At 41.1% G+C, this 23,587-nt stretch overlaps 1 protein-coding gene across 1 annotated transcript in view; it reads right to left on the bottom strand.

Annotated features, from left to right (window-relative positions):
- sestd1 (SEC14 and spectrin domains 1) overlaps positions 1-23,587 on the bottom strand; it is a 50,459-nt gene that overhangs the window by 3,895 nt on the left and 22,977 nt on the right. The window contains exons 9-17 of the mRNA XM_060877040.1: positions 21,873-21,928; positions 20,769-20,995; positions 15,950-16,072; positions 8,105-8,299; positions 6,002-6,116; positions 5,719-5,878; positions 4,223-4,304; positions 2,781-2,903; positions 2,214-2,405 (exon numbers count right to left, since the gene is read on the bottom strand). Coding sequence (XP_060733023.1) covers positions 2,214-2,405; positions 2,781-2,903; positions 4,223-4,304; positions 5,719-5,878; positions 6,002-6,116; positions 8,105-8,299; positions 15,950-16,072; positions 20,769-20,995; positions 21,873-21,928 — 1,273 coding nt within the window. The remainder of the gene's footprint in view (positions 1-2,213; positions 2,406-2,780; positions 2,904-4,222; positions 4,305-5,718; positions 5,879-6,001; positions 6,117-8,104; positions 8,300-15,949; positions 16,073-20,768; positions 20,996-21,872; positions 21,929-23,587) is intronic.

The following is a 23,587-nucleotide window of genomic DNA, read 5'->3' as shown; positions in this document are numbered from 1 at the left end:
CATTTAGAAATGCAAATGTGAAATGCACATAAAGGAGTTTTCAAAAAATTAAGGACAAAAATTTGAAAATTCATTCTTTCTGCTCTCAGAACAAAACAAAAAGCCAGAGAACGTAATGGAGGTATACAGAATGACAGCTACACAAAAACACAACATCAAACCCTTACAAAAGAGAAACCATGTCTGCACTAATGTTTCACACTGAAACCTAGAACACACCCAAAATTTTGCAATAAACCGAAAATCTGGACTGGTGTTTAATGACTGTTGGGAGATTCCAAGGACTTCTCATTGCCAAATTTGCAGTAGGCAGCTTTCTATTGGACAGAATTTATGTGGAAAATGCGCTTGGAATATTTTGCCAACTCAGATGCTGAAAATTCTGATCATTTGTTATTTAACAAAATCTTTTTTTTTTGGTTTAACACTAATGAATATCTGAACAGAAATTTTGGCACTAAAATGATCGAGTATTCCTACAGCAAACCAAAGCAAGCAAGATTACTGAACTGAGGAGACAATATTCATCACCACATGTTCACAGCCTCCACCATTACTGCAAATCACTCGTATGTGAAGTAACTGACAGCTCAGGATGTGATCAACTGACCAACAGCATGTGTAAAGTTTGAACAACCAGGTTTTAACGGTAGCTTTCAAATGACAGCAGCCGAGAGCTTAATTTGCAGTGCTTCAGGTTACGTCTTAGGTTCGTTATTACTATTTTTCCTCAGGTCAGAGACCTTGTTAATTAGTCCAATTTTGAGGAGAATTTGTAAAATATATTTATTTAAGTGTTTATTTTACAATATATTTGTAAAATATATTTATTTAAATTTATTTTAAAATATAGTTATTTAACCTCTGTTCATAGCCATTGTTTATTGATTTGGATTTTTAGAGACAAAATTTATACACAGAAAATAAAAAGAATATTTTCAGGTATTATTTTTCTTAATTTAAAATTGTTCTGAAAATAGAGAGCGAGAAGACAGAATTATGAATCGAATGGTATTCTACTATCAAATATAAACATCAGAGGCCTATTTAGTACCAAACATATTCGCAATAACAAGTGACCTAAATCCATACTAGGTTGGCAAGGAGAGGACACGGAGGCGCACACACGGACGGACGGACGGGCGCACACACGGACGGACGGGCGCACACACACACACAAGGACGCGCACACACACACGGACGCGCGCACACGCATGCGCACACACGGACGCGCACACACGGACGCGCACACACGGACGCGCACACACACACATGGACGCGCACACGGACGGACGGGCGCACACACACACACAAGGACGCGCACACACACACAAGGACGCGCACACACGGACGCGCACACACGGACGCGCACACACGGACGCGCACACACGGACGCGCACACACAGACGCGCACACACGGACGCGCACACACGGACGCGCACACACGGACGGACGGGCGCACACACACACATGGACGCGCACACACACACATGGACGCGCACACACACACATGGACGCGCACACACACACATGGACGCGCACACACACACATGGACGCGCACACACACACATGGACGCGCACACACACACATGGACGCGCGCACACACACACATGGACGCGCACACACACACATGGACGCGCACACACACACATGGACGCGCACACACACACATGGACGCGCACACACACACATGGACGCGCACACACACACATGGACGCGCACACACACACATGGACGCGCACACACACACATGGACGCGCACACACACACATGGACGCGCACACACACACATGGACGCGCACACACACACATGGACGCGCACACACACACATGGACGCGCACACACACACATGGACACGCGCACACACACATGGACACGCGCACACACACATGGACACGCGCACACACACATGGACACGCGCACACACACATGGACGCGCGCACACACACGGACTCGCACACACACACATGGACACGCGCACACGCATGCGCACACACGGACGCGCACACACGGACGCGCACACACACGGATGAAATTATGCGAGCTGAGCTCTGCCTTCTTTCAGACATCACAGGCATTTAAATTCTGATGTTTTTTTATGTTGTGATAGTAGTTAGATGACAAGATTTCTTTAAACTAAACCTGTGTGGCTCTGGCTACATAATTGTGAATGTAGTAGTTTAGCCCACAGGCAGGAAGCATGAACCCACCCTCTCAGCAGCAGCATGGAAGTCTCTGGCTGTCTCCAGGCGGTGTTGGCGCTCGTCGGCGGTGATGGTGAACTGCTTCCACACGCGGTTCAGTCGGGGTAGGGTGTCCCCTGAGGAGCGCGTGGCACAGCGCAGAGACTGGCACAGCACCACTGTGGCCTGCAGGAGCTGCCTTCCGTAATCATATGTACTCTGTGAGCAGATGGATGGCAGAGTTTAACGTGTCACCTTAAACTAAATATTAGCGTTATCACTTATTTTAGCTTAAAAATACACACTAAGAAACACTCAACATCATGTAACGTTAACAAACCACAACAGTGACCTCCTAAATAGCAACACTGGTAGATTACATGCAAAAACTTTCCTCAGTCAGAATAACTTCAGACTCAAGGTTCAGGAACTAATCATGTGATCACACCAAAGACAACATTTTCACATACATGAAAATAAATTTACGAAAAATGGACAGAATACCTAGAGCCAAAATACTAAATACTAAAATAATTTATAGAATTTAATGGGATCTTGTTTAAACGGTTCGTCTGGTGGATTTTTGCTGGTTACCTGAGCAACTTCCACAAACTTCCTGTGTTTCTCCAGGAGGACTTTGGTTTCCTGTGTGTCATCTCCCAGCCTGATGTGGGTCTTCAGCAGTGCGTCCAGCAGCTCAGTGAGCCACTCTACAGCCTGAGAGAGCAAGCAAATTGATATTACATACATAATACTGCAGTAACAACATTGTTCCTTTGCAGTGAAAAGAGCGTTATTGATGTGTTACGAAGAAGAAATCAAGGAATTCCATAGTGCTGAATGGATCATGTAACACTGGTCAGTCTAGTTAGTAAATCCTGTAATACTAACACATGCTGATTATTATTATTATTATTTTTTTTTTTTTACAGAAACCTTTTAACCTGAGTTTTTTTCCACTGCACTAACATCATAACATGTCTCCCTGAATCTGTCTACTTAGGGCCTTTTTACACCTGGTCATTTCATGTGTTTTCTCTGATCCGATAGCTATCTGATTTGTTAAAACTGTTCCATTTACATTAGGCCACATAAATGCGTCTTGGCGAATAGGATAACGATCCGATCTTTCTATTCCCGCCCAAAATGCAGATATATTTTTCCTTATTTCCGGGGTAATTGAAACGGAACACACTTTGGTGTATGCGGATTTCAGAATGCAATCAAAAAGAAGACAAAAAAAACTTGTTACGACGGTTATGTTACAAAAAAACAGCATTTACTGTTTGCTGCATTTTCGCTGGCAGCAGCAGTGCATTTTAAGACCCAACGAGACACCTGGGTGAAAGATCACCTGCGAGTGACGTGCTTCAGTTTGGGAGGAGTTTAGCGCTGACGTATGTGGCTTGAACAACCACATTCATTTACACCTGTCCAGTTTCATCTGAAATGCGTCCCAGACCACCTCCTGAAGTGGGTTGAACCATCGGATTTATATCCGTCTCGAAAACGTTTCGGAGGGCATTTAGACCTGGTCTTTTTCCAATCGGACAGCTATCCGTTCACAGAAAATGCATGAAGTGAAAAAGCAGGTGTAAAAAGCCCCTTAGTGAGCTTCTGTCTTTGTATATTTAAACTAGTTTCTCTGTCCATGTAAAATAGTTAGCTCATGAAATTGGGCAGAAAAACAGAGCTAGCAAACTAAATTGTTATGTTTCAGAGCAGCATGTTTTAGGCCAATTATACTCCTGGTGGTTTTTCCCTCAGCCACTGGGAAACCAAGGGAACATTTTTCTGAAATGTTTCAAACTTCGAACGCTCCAATGTGCTCTGCTGCCTCAATGTGCTTTCATCTCAAATAAAATGACCCATATTACAAAGTGCCCTTGACAGTAACGTGGAGTTTGACATTGCAGCGCACTTCCTGGCACATGCTTAGCTCTCAGTTAAAAATAAATATGTGATAAAAAATAAACGTGAATGAAATCAATTTGAAACTGCACTTGCTTCAGACAAACACACTGAGACTCGCTCACCTGTGATGCATCCTCTTCACATTTGAAAAGCTGGACCATCTGCAGCATCTTCAGCCTCCTCACATCCACCATGTCCTCGCACCTGTGACACACAGGTCAGCCCATCGATAAGTACCAAGGATGCTGCATCGGTTTTCAGGATTCTTTTTCATGCTCGAGTAAAAGTGAACACCGTAAACACTTCAGTGGCTTGAACCGTCCAGCATGATGAATGATGGATGCAACAAACGTGTAATGGGACCCCATTAATTAAACTGAAAACAGTGTGAGGGTTTAAAGATGCAATTTGCTATTTGTACACAAGACATTTGGGTTTGAGATCAAAAGATCAACATGAGAGAAGAGATATCATTTGTCTAGAGAACATGAACACTCACAAAACATTAGGTGATCTGAAAACAAGGGTGCCGATTTGTTTGGAAATGAAAACGAAAATTCTGATCCATCATCTCATCGATTCTTTTGGTCTCAAGCTGAAATGTCATCAGAACATCGCAAAAACAAAAGAATCAGCTTTGCCTTTTCACTTTTTTTGAGAGAGAGGCTGTGTGTGTGACATAGAGCTAAAATTTCTGCAACACCGGCAAGCGACATTTGAAGTTTTCACAATTTTATACACGTTAACTATGAAGACGTAAACTTCAGGTCAGGGAAGTCGTGGCCTAATGGTTAGAGAGTTTGACTCCTAACCCTAAGGTTGTGGGTTCGAGTCTTGGGCCGGCAATACCACGACTGAGGTGCCCTTGAGCAAGCATAAATGGCTGCCCACTGCTCCGGGTGTGTGTTCACGGTGTGTGTGTGTGTGTTCACTGCTGTGTGTGTGCACTTTGGATGGGTTAAATGCAGAGAACGAATTCTGAGTATGGGTCGCCGTACTTCACGCCGTATGTCACGTCACTTCACTTCACCTGAAAAAATCCAGATAATTGGCTCAGACGATTCCTTGGACCAATCCGGCGTTGCTTGTGGTTCGATGCCGCTTGCTAATGTTAATATAGGTTGATGATCAGTATACCACAGCACAGCTAAACGCTCAAATCAGGTTATTTTCGTACAACAGCGCGGCTCGTACAGTAAATATGGCTGTAATAGGGATAATTGCTTTAATATGCGATTGTTTCTATAGTAACAGCTCATACACAGGGACGTGTATGGCAGACTTCCCACATATGGTTGTCTTCGAATTATATGGTCGGCTTCGTCATTTCAAGCCCACAAATATGCTCTACCTCCAGCCAGAATAGAACAGCTCAGCGTTGCTGCTTTTCCTTATAAGGCCACTTACAAAGCAACATATTGCTGTCAAACAGTAAGCAGGCTTGAATAAGAGAAAGACCAAACACTTGTTTTCACAAGAGTTATAATGACCTTCCTGTGACGTAGGCCCTTTAAACTGTAATTGTAGCTAAACACCAAGCTTTAAAATAGCCAAATATTTCCTGTTAACCCATCACAGGAATTGTAAATGTTTATTTATAATTCAGAGAGATCTGAACCTCTGCTTGCGCAGCTGCATGTCCTCCATGACGCTGTGGATGTGGTCAATGTTCTCCTTGTTCTCGATCTGCATGTCTTTCCCATAGAACCAGGATGTCTTGTTAGAAATCTGGTCCAGCAGAACCTGACCCTTCTCCCTCAGGCCCTGCAGAGCTCCCTCTAAAAAAAAACACACACACACACACACACACACACGAGATATTCTATATAACCAGAAAGATACTGATCTGTCTCGGCAGACAAATGAAGGTACACGGTTAAAGAGGAGGATGGTGCCCTCACCGACACTCTTCAGTTTCTCCTCCAGATGTTTGAGCGTCTGCTGGATGGCGGCTCCGTCAGCGGGGGCGACGTCTGCACAAAGCATGCCCAGCAGACCGTCCAGCTGTTGAGAGAGCTGGAACAATGATGAAAATGAGACAGAGCATTAATAATCTCGTCTGCTTCATCAAACCACAACATGCGTCTCCCAGTAACAGAAGCCTGCAGCCTGTGCTACAGACGAGTGATCAGAGCTGCGGAGCTGATCATTACAGATCTTTCTAGGAATTACTACTTAAACAAAACCAGACAAAAAAAAAAAAAAAAAAAAAAAGAAAACCTTCAGTCTTGTGCTGGAGCCAACAGGAAAATGTTGCTGGACTGAGACGACACACTGCTCTCTGATTATTATTATTATTATTCTATTTGAAAATTTCTACAGTTTCAATATTCACAATATTTGGATGTAGGGTCAAGAAATTCGATCCCATACCTGGAACAAAGTCCTTGTGTGTTTGATAAGATTGGAATTACGGTTGAAGCATAGTGTATGTAATAAACCATTACACACATCTTAAATGGCTTAACATGTAAAAGTTAAATGGTTTAAAAAGATTAAACCTAGACATTAAATCCTTTAGCGTGTTTGGCAGATTCCATCAATACAACATCAAATGTCATCTGTGAATATTAAAACTAGCTTGAATCCCTCATCAGATCTTCTTTTTGCAGATATCTTTATATACTATATATTTACATTTTGTTAAGAGAAGGTGGAGACTTTTTTTTATTTTGCATGCAGTGGCTCCGAGGCTACAGCACTGGGCTGCTAATAAGAAGGTTATGATTTCAAGCTGCAAGTTATTACTATTGGACCTTTGAGGCATTAACTCTTAAACCTCTCTGCTCCGGGGCTGCTGTACAGTAGCTCGGCCGTGGTCGTTATGTCGGAATGCTGAATCAAGAAAATGCTGAACTTTAGCCAACGTTAGAACGCGGAGTGAATTAATCAGCAATTATTTCAGCACTGATATAAAAGCGAACAGAGATCAGTCAAGTGAAGAGGCGGAGAAGAAGCTCCCATTTATCAGGAGACTAGAAAGATCAATCTGGATAGAGTTAATAATCACGGTGATGGTGATCAGAAATGGTTATGATCACGGTCATTATACTCACTCACTCTCACTCACTCATCTTCTACCGCTTATCCGAACTACCTCGGGTCACGGGGAGCCTGTGCCTATCTCAGGCGTCATCGGGCATCAAGGCAGGATTCACCCTGGACGGAGTGCCAACCCATCGCAGGGCACACACACACACTCTCATTCACTCACGCACTCACACACTACGGACAATTTTCCAGAGATGCCAATCAACCTACCATGCATGTCTTTGGACCGGGGGAGGAAACCGGAGTACCCGGAGGAAACCCCCGAGGCACAGGGAGAACATGCAAACTCCACACACACAAGGCGGAGGCAGGAATCGAACCCCCAACCCTGGAGGTGTGAGGCGAACGTGCTAACCACTAAGCCACCGTGCCTTAGACTGTAGTTCATGTAAAATGTCAGAATGTAACAATGTGAAGGGCTTTCAAGCTTCAGAGATATGAAGCCTGAGGTCTGAGAATTCTGATGACGCTACAGGAGTCATGCAATGGAGGGAAGGGCTTACTCTCTCCCTGTCAATCACAGTGCCCCCATATCCAATGGTGGGCATCTGAGATCATGTGTGCAGAAGAGTTTGTGTGCAAACGGCAGTTTGAAAAAGATGCTGTTGGTTGGCTTCACATGTCACAGATGTTGTATCCTCCATGGTTAGTTATGGACAAGCGTTTGGGTAAGACAGAGAGGATTTAAAGCAGGAAGTTGTTTACACTAGCTTTGTAACAGCAGAGTGAGTTGGAAAAGTGGGAAAATGTGTAACTTATATTTTGTTTTAATTTACTGAATAATTTCTAAACTAAACAGGCTACACTCCACATGAAAGATCTTTGTCTAAATGTAGAAAAAGGAATTAAACCTGGAAGTGTATACTGGCTAGCAGCAGTAAGGGGTGATGTTATATTTCCAAACTGGAAACAAGGCACTGATGCCTGGTAATGTTTTTATGAGAAACACATACATCCTGTGCTGTGCTGTGGAACTCGTGGGCTGAATGCAGGACGTTCTGTCTGAACTCCAGCTGGCTGGCTTGTCTGTAGCACACGTCACTCAGCTGCTGCTGCAGATTCTTCAGCTCCAGCAGGTCCTCCTCATCGCCTGCGGTCAACAGCGCCGCCATCTGCTGATTCAGCTCCACGTACACAGCAAACCACTCCTACACACACACACACACACACAGTTTTATTGTGGGGACTTTAATCACGTTATTATAAAGACGGAGCAAACCTTAAGATTTTGGTCTTGAATAATTAGGTTGATTAATAAAGCATGCAACATCATGTTTCATTATACTGCTTAATAATTAGAAAAGTACTGTAGTGAAATATTTATTTATTTTTTGTTTTCTTCTCCTTTTACTTCCTTACTGGACAGATTGACCTCTCTGAAGTTGAACTGACTTGATGGTGAACACTGATGATCGAGTAAATTTTAAATAATATAGAACAATACAGATGCAGTCTTCGTTACAAATTTTCATAAACCAACAAGTTTCACATTGAATGTATTTTCAGTTGAAGATTAGATTTCATATAAATGATATCAACTCCTGTAATTTTGTCACTTACTAAAACCTTAAAACCTTCAGGTTATGACAGTGTGTGATGGATATGATTTAATAAATACAAAAATGTCATCTAAAAGTATTCATACACAATCTAAATCTGATATTGTAATGGGAAAATACAGGCTTTGGCTACAATCATAGCTCATGATTTATCGATTAAATTATGCCTGTGAGAGTCAATATTACGTATTAGTTCTAACATTTACATACAATTTAGTTTTGACAAGATAACAACAACATCAGGTGTCCTGCTTTACCCGAGTGTTGTTTCCCCATCGCTGTCGCTTCATGACCTTCAGAATGACATGAGGCTTTATCATAGCTATATATTTAGTACAAAACCTTAAAGCCAGGCACGTCCCATGCAATGAATCATGCACAGAACAGCGCCAACTGTTCCTTCAAACAAATAGAGTTATTATGTTGTAAAAGCACAGTTTCGTAAAACCACAGAGCGGCTCAGCTGTACCGGTGGAACAGCTGTGGAACAGTACCGGTACTGTAACCGCCACTCAAGCAGTACAGACCAAATGATTCCCATAATACCCTTCCAGCTAACCACAGACAATCACACCAAGAGGCATAAATCAACCCTCAGACTGTCCACAAACCACATCAAAAGACACTCGGATGTAAACAACCTGGCGTGAACCACAGGAAGACTTGCTGGATCCAGTCGAGTGGTGTGTGACCGCAAACCAAACTATGATAAGCATCCTTCAGTACTCTGAGAGGGAGATAAAATGGGGGGGAAGAAAAAAAAAAAGCGGTGCTAGATTTGGCAGAACCAAAGTGTGCCTAAGTAACATTCTCCTTCTCTCTGTGGTACTGTTCTGATGATTAGATTGTTGTTCTGTGTGAAAGCGGTGACGCCCTACAGCTGTGAAAACGATCGAGAAAGGCTTATTCATTTCCTTCTCTTCAAAAACAACACTGAACCACAAGTCACTGAACAAAACAAAACTGACTCTCACTTTCAGTTGTCTGAAATTTGTAAGCAAATAAATCAAAGGAAATAAGTCACTAAGCAAATGAGGTTTCACAGCAAGTCAACAAAGAAAAAAAAAAAAAAACGAAAATGCTTCTACTAAAAAGGTATAGACAGCTGGTGTAGAATGGCACTGTTCACATGATGGCTCCTCAGGATGCCATCATGTGAACAGTGTAAGGATGGCTTCTTCCTTGGATACTTACCTTCGACAGACGTTAATAAAAATCCAACTCAGCACTGCTTGACATCATATACAGTGTATAGATAAAGAAGGGAAATGATTTATATCCTCACTATCCGGCACAATTTGAGGAGGAGATTTCTTCTGAATCTGGTTCCTCTTATGGTTTCTTCATGTCATCTCAGGGTTTTTTTTTCTTGTCACCCTTAAAAAACTTTACCTCTGGCTTGCTCAGTAATGATATATAAAATAATTTAGCGATTTATAATCCAGCTTTCTGCCAAGCTGCTTTGTGACTATGTCTATTGTTAAAATAAATATGAAACCTTGGTGTTGTTTTTGATCCTATGTTGTCCTTTGATAACTGAAAAAAGCTGCTTTTCACAACAGTGCTAATCTGTTTAAGATCAATTGCTAAAATCAAGAAGATGCTTTCTATGAAGGACCTTCAAACTATAATTCATGCTTTTATAACTTCGAGATTGGATTACTGCAACTCTCTTTTTTTGGCTTGCCCAAATCATCTCTCGACCGTTTACAGCTGGTACAAAATGGGGCACTGACTGGCACCGGAAAGCGTGAGCACATCTCCCTCTTCATTTAACCACTGTCTCATTGTTTAAATCTGCTTTAAAAACCCACTTTTGTTCTGTATGTTTTAACTCTGTTTAAAGGTGTAGAATTTTGTGTTTTCTTTTGGATTGTGTTTTTACTTTTGCACTATTCTTGTTTGTTTTTACTTGATGTACAGCACTTTGGCTGCAACGGCTATTGTTTTTAAATGTGCTTTATAAATTCTCTCATCTCATCTTCTACCACTTATCCGAACTACCTCGGGTCACGGGGAGCTCTCAGGCGTCATCGGGCATTAGGATACACACTGGACGGAGTGCCAACCCATCGCAGGGCACACACACACACACACTCTCATTCACTCACGCAATCACACACTACGGACAATTTTCCAGAGATGCCAATCAACCTACCATGCATGTCTTTGGACCGGGGGAGGAAACCGGAGTACCCGGAGGAAACCCCCGAGGCACGGGGAGAACATGCAAACTCCACTCACACAAGGCGGAGGCGGGAATCGAACCCCCAACCCTGGAGGTGTGAGGCAAACGTGCTGCTTTATAAATTAATAAACTAAGCTAAACTAAACTTATTGTGACCGGTTACATGGTGTGTGTTCAGATTGTTTTTTTCTAAACTGTGACGGACAAATCGCTAGCCAGTGATATTGTTATGTGTTATTATGTGTTTCTTTTGCCACAACAAGGTAAGAGTTTCAATAATTATTTAGCAACCAAATAAACTAGATTATTATTAGTTAGAATTGATTACAAATCAAAGAAGGAATGGCAAGCGGGGTGGAAAAACTAATAAACATTTTTAAACTGGTAAATAAATAACTAATTAAAAAGCCTAGCAAAGCGAATTACTCATAACTCTTAAAGATGGGGTCTCTGTTGTTTGAGAAATGCTTCAGAAAACTATGTTGGGCCGCCAAACAAAACAAAAACAAAACTAACATGTAGCCAGTGAGCAGAAAGGGGCGTGTCTTGTCAATATGGGCGGAGAGAGTGTTCAGTGCGCATGTGTGACATTAGCAGAAGGCGGTTTTAACATTGACATGGAGGATAAAAACAAAGAAAGAAAGTGAAGAAAGGCTTACGATAAGGCAAGAAGTAGGACGTGTTAATATAGGATCAGCTTTGAAGGAGCGGGAAGGTCTGCGATGGGACGCCGAGGCGCTTTTTTCCTTCTCGATAGGTGAGTAACGTTGGTTTTGCTTTGTTACACAGAACTAATATATACCGTCCTTTGCATGATTATGCTTGTGTGTCATTTTTGCTTGTGTGTCATTTTTGCTTGTTTGTTTATCTACAATCGTATTGTTCTTCCCTTCAGCTATGATAAAGACACATTTCTTTCCATTAGTTGCCTGGGTTACGTATGTATGTGTGGGCGGAGCTATCAATACAGGAGTGGGACCCATTTGAGTTAGGGGCGTGTTTGTTTTGGTGATTTCAAATGTCAACATTGGCTTTCAAACAACGGAGACCCCACCTTTAAGTTTTAGCTCTAAAGACGTTCAGCAGTCCAAGCTGCACAAAGTAAAATCACATACCAATTAGCAAATGCTAAATTGTATGGTATTATAGTCTACCGGATTCAGAGGTATGGTCAAATAATTAATTACCGTCTTAAGAAGCTAAATGGTGTCGTATTGTGTTGGGGGATTACATTCCTGGTTTAAACATAATCTGTTAACCGCATAACGACTGTTACTAAATCAGGTTATTATCGCACATGGATGAGCACAGCACAGGTATGTGGAAACACTGAAATGAAGAGCAGTGCAAAGCCACCATACAACTCTACTGCTAGCACAATCCATTATCTTGCAACAACATAAAACGAAAGACACAGAGAGTTATTGTTTAACACTAATTGTGATGCAAGTATGATGCCCTGTTGAGGGCCTAAACATGATGTGCTACATTTGGAACCTCAAAAGTCATAGGTTACTCGTATTTTATTACTCTATACTTTATTACATTATGTTAGTAACCACTTCTTAGTCTGTTAAATGTATTTAAAAAAAGTCTCTAAGTATTTAAAATCTCAGTGCTTAAATAATCAACCCATAATATCCCACGTCTACTAATTTCACAAGATTATCTTTGCTGTTCGACTGTCCATGGAAAGCAACATCATAAACCCATTACAAAAGCACTTACAGAATTGATGAATTTCTAAACACACTCAAACTAATGACCATCAAAATCCTGTGTGACTGAAGACAGCCTCGCCATGCTGTAATTCATGATCAGACGTTATTTGTGGTCATCGGTCAGGACTGTTTTGATGTCACGGTCACAGTGGGCAATCAGGGGCTCATAATGAATTGCAGGAGGTGAAAATCAATCTGCGTAAAAGTATGCAAAATACATCTTCATAAAATGTGTTAAAAGACACATCTAGCAGCTTTTGTCAATGTTATATCTGTTAAATCTAACAAATCCATTGAGCCGTGCTATTCACGAGTCTAAACTGTCATTTCAAGCCCATTTATTCCTAGAGAAAATTCCAATAGTCCAAATGGTCAAAAGCAGAAATGTCTCAACCAAGTCCAAACAGTGGGCTTGTTCTGAATGAAAGCAGCATGGATGATGAAACACATCAGAGGTCATTATCTGCGGTTCAAAATCAATATTAACATTGTGTGTTAGGAGTTCAGAGATTACTGCCAGGAAATACCCAACAGAAACAGGAGGCTACACTGGCAATATGTTACATCAGTAGTTTGGATAAAGACCATGTGTTGTTTTTTCAGTCGTCAGCTGTCCAGTTTCAGTGACCTGTGACTACTACAGTCTGCAGTACTGACATGGTGTTCTGCCCTTGAAGCCCTTTCACATTAAATTTGGCCATTCTCCTCTGATCCCTCTCTCGTCGTTTAAGCTAAAGTTCTTGGGTCTTTATCATCAAATGTTCGGCATCATTTTCAGAACCTTGGTGTTATAATTGACTCTGTATTCAAATTTATTGAGCAAACTAACTCGGAGTATGGAGGAGTTACTGCCAGCTCAGAATGATTGATTAACTCAAAGGGATCATTTCCTTTAAACAGCTGAAGGAACTGATACAGGCTTCATCTCTTCTTGTCTTGAGCGTTATAACTCTCTCTAGGTGGGAGTTTGAATGCAAGTCGTCTCTCGCTCATTGCAGCTGGTTCAGAATGCTGGTGCCAGGCCCTTAACCTAACAAGGAAAGCAGAGAGCAAATTCCCCAGTCCTCACTTCCCTACAAACAATATGTGACACAAATATAATCTTCTACTAGATTCTATATTTATTTAAAGACCTACACAACTGGCCCCGAGTTATATCTTGGACCTTGTGTGCCCATAGTTCTCCTCATGAATGCTATTGTCCTCTGGTCAGCTACTTTTAAATGTTGTTTGAGGCATAAAGCTGAACAGGATTTTTCTGTTTCTCAGCTATAGAGCCTTTCCTAATTTTTAGATCACTGGAGATTTTTAAATCCAACTTTAAAACATTTTTTCAAGCTTTTAACATTGAAGTGTGAACATTCTATGGTGTAATGCTGTCAAATTTACATTTTATTTCCCTTATTTTATCCTACAATTGCTCTGTTCAATTTTTAGTTCTGTATTTTATTCTCGTTAAATGTTATTTTATTTGTCCCTTCTCTTGTTTGCGTGTTTACGAGCTTGTCTAATTGTGTTATTTAATTCTATTTAGTCTTTTCCCTGTATTATTATTTGCTACGTTTTTGTTATCATATTGTACAGCACTTTTTCAGCCATTGTGCCTTTTAAATGTGCTTTAAAATAAAGTTGACGTGACTTGAGTCTCATAAACAAGGTGTTTCTACCCACTGTTCTGTGCTCATTTGTTTTTCCCCATTTTGTGTAAACTGTTGTGTGTGAAGTTTCTGAAACTCTTGAATCAGTCCATCTGGCACTAACAAAGCACCTGACAAAGTGACAGTCACAGATCATGTAATTTTTTCTTCATTCTGAGGTTTGATGTGAACATTAACTGAAGCGCTTGTCTTGTATCTGTATTATTTTACGCACTGTACCGCTGTCATCTAACTGCATGAATGGATAATTGCATGAAGGAGCAGATTATCCGATTAAAGTGGAGTCTCAGTTTGGATGCAAACAGTAAGATTTATAGGCAAATTTCACAAACTGGGAATGATCTCAGGTTTCAATTGTAATCTTGTATTAGTAGTAGCACTATGCTAAAGCCAGTAGTAGTAGTAGTAGTATGCTAAAGCAGGACGTAGTAGTATACTAAAGCAGGAAGTAGTAGTATACTAAAGCAGGATGTAGTAGTATGCTAAAGCAGGACGTAGTAGTATACTAAAGCAGGACGTAGTAGTATGCTAAAGCAGGACGTAGTAGTATGCTAAAGCAGGACGTAGTAGTAGTATACTAAAGCAGGACGTAGTAGTATGCTAAAGCAGGACGTAGTAGTATGCTAAAGCAGGACGTAGTAGTAGTATGCTAAAGCAGGATGTAGTAGTATGCTAAAGCAGGATGTAGTAGTATGCTAAAGCAGGACGTAGTAGTATACTAAAGCAGGACGTAGTAGTATACTAAAGCAGGATGTAGTAGTATACTAAAGCAGGAAGTAGTAGTATACTAAAGCAGGAAGTAGTAGTATACTAAAGCAGGAAGTAGTAGTATACTAAAGCAGGAAGTAGTAGTATACTAAAGCAGGAAGTAGTAGTATGCTAAAGCAGGAAGTAGTAGTATGCTAAAGCAGGAAGTAGTAGTATGCTAAAGCAGGAAGTAGTAGTATACTAAAGCAGGAAGTAGTAGTATACTAAAGCAGGAAGTAGTAGTATACTAAAGCAGGAAGTAGTAGTATACTAAAGCAGGAAGTAGTAGTATACTAAAGCAGGAAGTAGTAGTATACTAAAGCAGGAAGTAGTAGTATACTAAAGCAGGAAGTAGTAGTATACTAAAGCAGGAAGTAGTAGTATGCTACAGAGTTAATAAACACAGTGAAAATAGTGTTTTTAATATAGTGAGGGAAAAAACATCCCACATTCAATAAGCTTATTAATTTGTTTATTAATTATATTCACATTAAATAATTTTGCCAAACAATAACATCTATTAGCGGTAAGCTTTGGTAGCTAAGCAACCGAACATGAAGGATGAAGGTATTTAATAGGCCTGAGTGTAACCCTGTTATTGCATTCAGTCCTACAGCATTAATACAGAATGAAAAATGTGATGATGGTCACTGGTGTGTGGACTGTAAGCTGCTGAAAGCGGCTCAGCCAGTCATCGTTTTAACTGTCATATATTCAAACCTTCGTATTTTAGACCCACAAGCGTTTTAAAATCAGGCTATTATCCTGCTCGTGTGAGAGCAGGCACAGCCATTCAAGCTTTCTCTGTGTGTGCATGTGTGTGTGTGTGTGAGAGAGAGAGAGAGAGAGAGAGAGAGAGAGAGAGAGATCAGTGAAAGAGGTGTATAGGAGGGTTAGCGTGAGGTGGAAATGGCTGTGTGCTTACACTGTGCTGGCTCTCGATCTCCTCGTGTTTGAGCTGTAGAGCCTGTGACGCCCGGATCGAGTCTCCGATTCCCCACTGAGTGCGGAGCTGCTCTGTGCCAGGACCCTCCAGCCAGTTCACAACCTACACACAAACACACACAATAACAACAAATAAAAAAGCAGTGTCACAATACCGCTGAGAAGCTCGCAGTGACTCACGTCATGTGGTGACACAATAACTCTACGCTTTACCAGCTAAATGTATAACAATGACAGGAGCAGTGAGGACTCAGTGAGTAAGCTTCAGGACTGGTGACGGAAACGCAGAGCTCAAAGAGCACCAGAAAATAATGTACTTTGGGGGAGAAGCGTCACACCATCTTGCTGTGGATTATTTTCATACAAAAGAACAGGCTGTCATTGTATTATTCCTTCCCTAATGCATTATGCACTGGAACAGAAGCACCCACAGTTGTTTCCTAACCAATAAAACCAGATCTCTTGACCTGCACCATCAAGGAGCCAAGTAAAACCTTAGTGGTGGGGAAAAAAAGACAGAGCTAAATACCAGACAAAAGCTCTTCATACAACCTGCTAAAATGTGCAATTAACGAGTTATGAATACCTCAGGCAAGATTTGAATGGAATTGTCCTGTCATTCCGTACATCTGATTCTAATCCTTAACATGCTTTAGGGCATTAAACAGAGGTGCAAAAGGTATCAGTCTTGAACAAACAACATGACGATCAAAGTGGATAATGAACTCAAGGAAATGCGACAGACATGAAAACACAGTTTGTTTCCTCCGAAAAGGTTGTGTCGATTTACAAACAAAGCGACTTGCTAATTGTTCACCTCAATTCATCAGCTTCGTATCACATAACCGCCAGGCTTTAATATTACACACGGATCGTATTATCAACTTTTATATAGCTCATTTAGTTTAATTGCTGACATGAATGTAATGAAAATAAATGAAGTGCTGCCAGTGTGATGTTCTCGATGTTGTGTGATCACTTGGGGATGTGTAGACAGTGTTCTGTAGATGAAAACACTTAAAAGTGGATGGGTTTAATCCTTCACCTTCTGCATCACATATGGAATATGACAATCGTTTTCATGCCTCTTGGGGCACGTCACTCTCCCCAGAACATCTGGTGTTTCGGAGATTAAGGTTTTCGCCAATTACGGCATCAATATGCTCATCCGATTTAAAAAGCATTGTCCGACTTCTCCTGGGAACAGACGGAGTCACGTTAAACTTTCTTTACATCTCACTTCTCCAGATGTATCCCTTCTCATAAGTGTGGTGGTTGCTAAATAATGGGTATTAGTGTCAGACCGGCATTCGAGATGCCGATCTGACATGTAATTTGAGAGTTAACTGCCATTTATTAACAGCATGAGAACAACGAAGCTTTAAATAAATAAATAAATAAATAAATAAATCCTGTCTTTCAAATTTTCTATTATCCTATTAAAAACAAATAGACAGACACACCGGGTTCTACATACATGTGACCAAATGTGACTGAATACGCCGCTACATGTACTTAAAAATTAAAAAAAGAAGAAGAAATAGCTTGTGTTTATATAATATAATATTATTCATTACTATTCGTAAAACAATCAGCCACTTCTACACAAACAAGCAGCAGATCCCAGTGCAGCAACCCCAACACAGCTTAATCAGATCAGACTGGCTCGGACTAACACGATCTGGGAGTTTAAATGAATATCTGCCTGCTGGTAAAATTAAACGTTAAAAGAGTGCGTTCCTCATGAGAACGGATAATTACAGCCATCATAGTCATCTGTGAATGAACAGTAGTACAACCGTGACTAAATAATAAGGCGCGGAAACACTTTTTGTGCAGCGGCATGTCACTCCAGCACTCGCCTCCTGCACGGACCTCCACAAGTAAACCAATTCGGTTAGGGAGAAGTGAAGGGACGCGTGATTGGCTCTGACTGACATGATTTGGGATTTAAATTAGCTACCCAACTGCCACTTAAACGAGATCCTAACACGCCTCCAGTCTCTGAAGCGTCCGTATGTAATATGTAGTGGGAGCCTGAGAATGAAAACAGGAACAACTTTAAATAAACAGTTTTCAGTGCTGACGTGGGCGAGTTATAATTAAAAGCAATTTCTCAGGAGATCCTCCCTATGTACGGTAACTTACGTCTGTGATTTCATAAGAGAATTACAGTCAAGTAGACAAATTTAATTCCCTCCTGCTGTTGAATGAATTAGGGCAGCTAGAGTAAGCAGACTGCTGTGGTGAAGCTGCGGAGTGAAGAGACGTTAATGGATGTGTGCACAAGTGGTTCGGGGCAGCACAGTTCTGCTCACGTGGCGTTTCCGCACACAGGATTAGGAAGGGAGCTTACAGCTTTAATTTCTTAAAGCTAGCCTCACACACGTATAGAACTTGATCAGAAGGCAGCAGATGTTTCATTCAATTAGAACAAGGGTGTTCTGAAAGGTCTCTCAAATGAACATTTCGCTCTGTCAGCATCACATGTGTAGGATCGTCGGAGACAAGGATTCTGACACCTTATAATATCCAGTAGATACTAAATAAAAGAAAAACCCCACATGGGAGTGTGTTGTTCTAGGAGAATTCTCAAGGTGAATCAAAAGTTTTAAAGTATTAAGGAATTTTGATCCATTTACAGCTATGTTTAACGTAAACGTCTGCTTAAGTGATGACATTATAGAAGCTATGAACATTTCTAAGTCTTGAATTTAATGTTGTTCTTTCGGCTGCTCCCTGTTGAGGGGTCGCCACATTACGTTTATAGCATTTAGCAGATGCCTTTTTCCAGACTTACAGTTTTATCTCATTTTATACGCCCCTCAAAGTTAAAGGCCTTGCTCAGGAGCCCAGCAGTGGCAGCTTGGTGGATTCGACCTCGAAACCTTCCGATTGGTAGACGAACACCTTAAACACTAGGCTACCGCTTCCTTAATCTGGTCCACATATTTGATTGGGCCCAGGTTTTTACCTTCCTGACATAACCCTCCTATCTTACCCTGCGCTGAGACTTAGCTCTTCAGTAGCTGGGTTAGCTCTCTGGACAGAAATCGAACCCAGGCTGCAGCAATTAGAACCACCAGGAGGCTTCTTTCTTTTGAATTTAATAAGACTTAAACAACCCAAAAGGCAGCTAGTTGCTATTGACATCGAGAAGCTGCCACTGGAAACTCGGACAATGAAAACTCCTTCCCAAAATACTGAATATCCCATTAGAGAAAATATTACAAATCTCAATGATTAAATGTTTCTGCTTGGTTAAAAAAAACATTTTTCATTCTCGTGAAATTAATCACAGAGCTTAGGTGGAATGTCCGCCCAACAAGTGCATGTGAAGGAGTAGAAAAGATAACTTATTCAAACAAGTGCATTTATTAATAGAAACCTGTGAAACAACAAGGAAATGTATCTTTATCATTGTTTGCTGGCTCACAGGATTAAACTTAATGTCTGGTAAAGGAGATATTCAAGTGCTACTGCTGTGACGCTTGAACTCATATTTCTGTAGTATCAACAACTGAAACAGCAATAAAGAACAAACTACAAATGAAATCGTTTCCTCTAGGCTGACTCCAGGCTGACAGAGTCGTATAAAAATTACAGCTACCGAAACGCTAATGCGCTGCTTTGCTGGAACACTGCTCTGCGTGAAGATACGGTTTCCATCAGAACAGTTAAATCAAAACCCAAGCGTGCAACACATTCTCCCACGTGCTCACTTTATTTTACCGTACAAATATCCCTTAGGCAATTGTTCAAAGCAATATGAACATTTAATACGATATCTTACCTAGTGTTACTGAGATTTGACTACTCCGATTCGACTATATATTAGTGCAACATTAGATAACGCCAAAAAAAGCAGCTGAATAAAAGCCTGTGTGTTGACGTATTAATATTTGCGGAGTTGCAGCTCAATTCCCTTCTCTAATATCACTGAAGATGTATAATTCCCCTGAACGCAGACCAGATGATGAAAACAGAGTAACACTCGGACTGGGTCGGTCTTAGGGCTTGAGCTGTTGTGGTCTACACTCCATTACACTTGGCTCTCAGATGAAATGATAATACGGCTATTTCCTCAAGCAGCCACCAGCAATTCTCTCTTAAGTAAACAGATCATCTGTGGGAGGATGATTTATGATCATACACGGAAAAAAAAAAGTTGGAAATAAAGTTCCAGAAAACAATATCAAAGTCCAGTAATGTTAATCAAGGATTGAAGAATTGGCGTAAAAGTGGAAACTATAAGGTTTGGATGGTAAAGATACATGCTTCTGTATGCTTGTTGAACATGATTTTGCTGTTACAAGCAGCTCCAATCTTCTGTGGAGTCTTCCTGGGAATTTACGTTCATTCAGCAACAAGAGCTCTAGTGAGATCAGGCTCTGATGTTGTCTGGGGTGCAGTCGGTGTTCCAGTTCTTCCCAATGGTGTTCAGTGGGGTTGAGACCAAATCAGAGCTCTGTGCAGGACTCTCTTCCACCCCAACCATAACATACCATGCCATAAAGGAGCTTGCTTTGTGCACAGGATCAGGCTGTCAGGCTGGAACAGTGTTTGGACCAAAACTGATCCGGAATGAACAAGTGCACAGATGTTCTCATTCAAGTCTCCTTGTCTTTATAAACAGAAGTTTGAAGCCAGTAGAAAGTTGGATCCCAATAAGGAAAATTTCATGCAATTACAAGTCACACACATATTCTGCCAGCCTTTCCCTAACACACTGCTGGTGTACTGTCATATGAAACAATGCTGATATACAGTGTCTGTGTGTGAAGGTCAGTGAACATTACCTGCATGACCTTGGTGTGGATCTGGTCCAGCTGCGAGCGGCGGCTGCGTTGGCGACAGACCTCCTGGTACTTGGTGTACTGCTCACGCAGAGAGTCGAGCAGCTTCATGACCTGTGGCTGAGCCAGGAGCTCATCGTCCATCGGAGACCAGGCCGTTCCTCCTCCACCGCCACCGCCCTCTGAGCCATTAAACCTCCTCTGCTGCAGCTCTGACAGCAACTCATGACCTGAGAGAGAGAGAGAGAGAGAGAGAGAGAGAGAGAGAGAGAGAGAGAGAGAGAGTAGGTAAAGTGATTAACACACAAAGACCTCAGGACAAAAGAGAATGAAATTAAAGAAAGGGATTTGAGAAATTTCACAAACAGCAACGGACGAGAGATACGAAACAGGTGGAATGTGAAGGCGTTTAGAGAGAAAGAGAAAGGTCACGGATGATTAAACATTTCTGATCCTCGAATACAGTGAAAAGAAGCACTTCAGCTGAACGAGTAAGGCTGCTTTCATTCACACAGAAAACGCTACAATCTATCGGCATTTCCTTCACAGCAACTGCAAAAATCCTTAAAGGCCACTCAGACTGAAAGCATAACGAATCCACTTGTGCTCACAGACTCTAAACAAAGCAAATGAAGGATCTGAATTCTGCACTCGGCGCGAGTCGTCTGAACTGACAAAGGCGTTGTTCAGCCGTGTGTTTGTGTGTTGCAGTGTAATGGTGAGGACACAGTGCTTCTTTCAGTGGCTGGAGCTCAGGCACACGAGAAGAGTTACCACTCATCCATTCACTCCTCTACACTGCAATATGTGGAAAAACAGCCTCGGGTGTTTGCTGCGGGTCTGGAAACCACACGCTGTTCCACCCTGAAAAGTCTGGTTTTGGCACATGCTGGCATGGTAAAGCTTACCAGAAATGTTATTATTCAGACTCTGACAGGATTATGACAAAGTGCCAAATGCATGGAAAAGTCTCAAACTATCCAGGACGAAGGTTATAAATCCAATATTTACACAAATTATATTATCATAACTTCACCGACTTTTTCCAGTTTAATGTTTCTGTAGAATCATTTGGCAGTGCGTTCATGAAGAGAAAGTTAGGCGTACCGGTTTGCAGGACAGTTTCTGGGTCAAATGACGGCAGGACGTTACACTCTGAAGGCCTGTAGGGAGGGAAAAAAAAACAATTTTATTACTTTTTTAAACATTTGGTGCCACGGAATGGCTCCATGTCTGTCCAGAGTCTTGATATCCCTGGTGTGGTTCAAGGCAAAGCAGATAAACATGCACTGCTTTTACATTTTACCTAATGATCATTTTGCATGCATAAAAAGAACACAGAATCAAGACTCTTGTGGCCGGGGCAATAATTCTACTAGGGCTGAAACGATTCCTCGAGTAACTCGATTACAAAAATTAATCGAGGCAAATTCCTCTGCCTCGAAGCCTCGTTTGATTCATTTTAAAGCTCACGTCACGTTCTTGTGCAATTATTGTGTGTGTGTGTGTGTGTGACAACGAGCTTACGTCAAAGCGGAAGGATACGCGAGGAGTTAGCGGTCTTTTGATTTGAGGGTGCGGGCGCGTGCGGGGTGCAAAATGGAAGGGCGCGATAACAATGTCAATGAGCAAAGAGAAGAAACAAACAGGAGAAAACGACAGAAAATGTCCAAGGTTTGGGACACTATCAGAGCGTCTGTTTTCAGCAGCAGGAAACATTGCTTCAAAGCGCAGGGCAAGCCTCAGTTCTGAGCATGCTGATATGTTTACCTTTCTTCATTGCAATCACATGCTCTTTTAAAGACTTTTAAAGCGCACACACGTTGAGAGAGAGAGAGACTTTTATTTTCTGATTAATATATCGTCGCTGTCGGGCGGAATCCTCGTATCTCCAAAACCATTATTTTTCAGGAAATTAAAAAAAACGGCGTATTTTTTTGAGTTATTAAACATTGTATCGTTAAAGTTATTATACCTTATATTGCTATCATATAATGTTGTGTACCAACATTAACACAACATTTTCCCAAAGTCACGTTTTATCGGAGATACAAGCTTTATGACTTGGGAGCAGGGAGATACGAGATTATGATGTCATTGATAAGAACGATACGGACACAGACGTCGCTGCTGCCAGCAGTGTTCAATAAAGTCTGCGGTTACGTTGAGCCTTTTGACAAGAGACAGGGCTTCAATAGTTAACCAAAGCTAATGACTGTAGTTACATACATCTTCCTAAACTCTATTTTAAAGGTTTAAGAGCTATAAGTGATGCAATAAAAAACACGATAAGCTGATTAGGCTGTCTAATAGGTGGAAATTAGTCTAATCTGCTTGCAAACTTACCTTCGTGGCTCACGGGTTTCTTTCTGCACAGAAGCATTACTGTTATCGATTTTTAACAAAACCTAACTGTTTTCACTTGTTAGTGTCCAAAAAACAGTGTTTTACATGCACAGTGCCAAGAGAGGCATTGTCTATAAGTAGGCTGACTTAAAGTCAGTAAAATAATAATAAAAACAATAATTTAATAGTGGTATCCAAAACATTCAATTTAATTCAAATATTATATAAAAAAAACATTTTAAAACGTCAATGAACATGTATAAGCAGTAACAAACAGATATTTAAAATACATCAATAACACAGATAAATATCGATAAAATCATAGTTAGGGATAGTTCACCCAAAAAATAAAATTAATAAAGTTCAAGTTATCGTTTCACTACGTTATACGACATGTTTACGTATAATAACGAGGCAAAAAGCCAGCCAGCTTGCTTAAAGTGATGAGCATGACGGTGGAACATAACGGTTTGCCT

The sequence above is a fragment of the Tachysurus vachellii genome, chromosome 8, assembly GCF_030014155.1.
Source record: "Tachysurus vachellii isolate PV-2020 chromosome 8, HZAU_Pvac_v1, whole genome shotgun sequence".
Taxonomy (NCBI): domain Eukaryota; kingdom Metazoa; phylum Chordata; class Actinopteri; order Siluriformes; family Bagridae; genus Tachysurus; species Tachysurus vachellii.
Note: the sequence above shows the minus strand (reverse complement) of the source record. Positions and strands in the feature narration are given on the sequence as shown.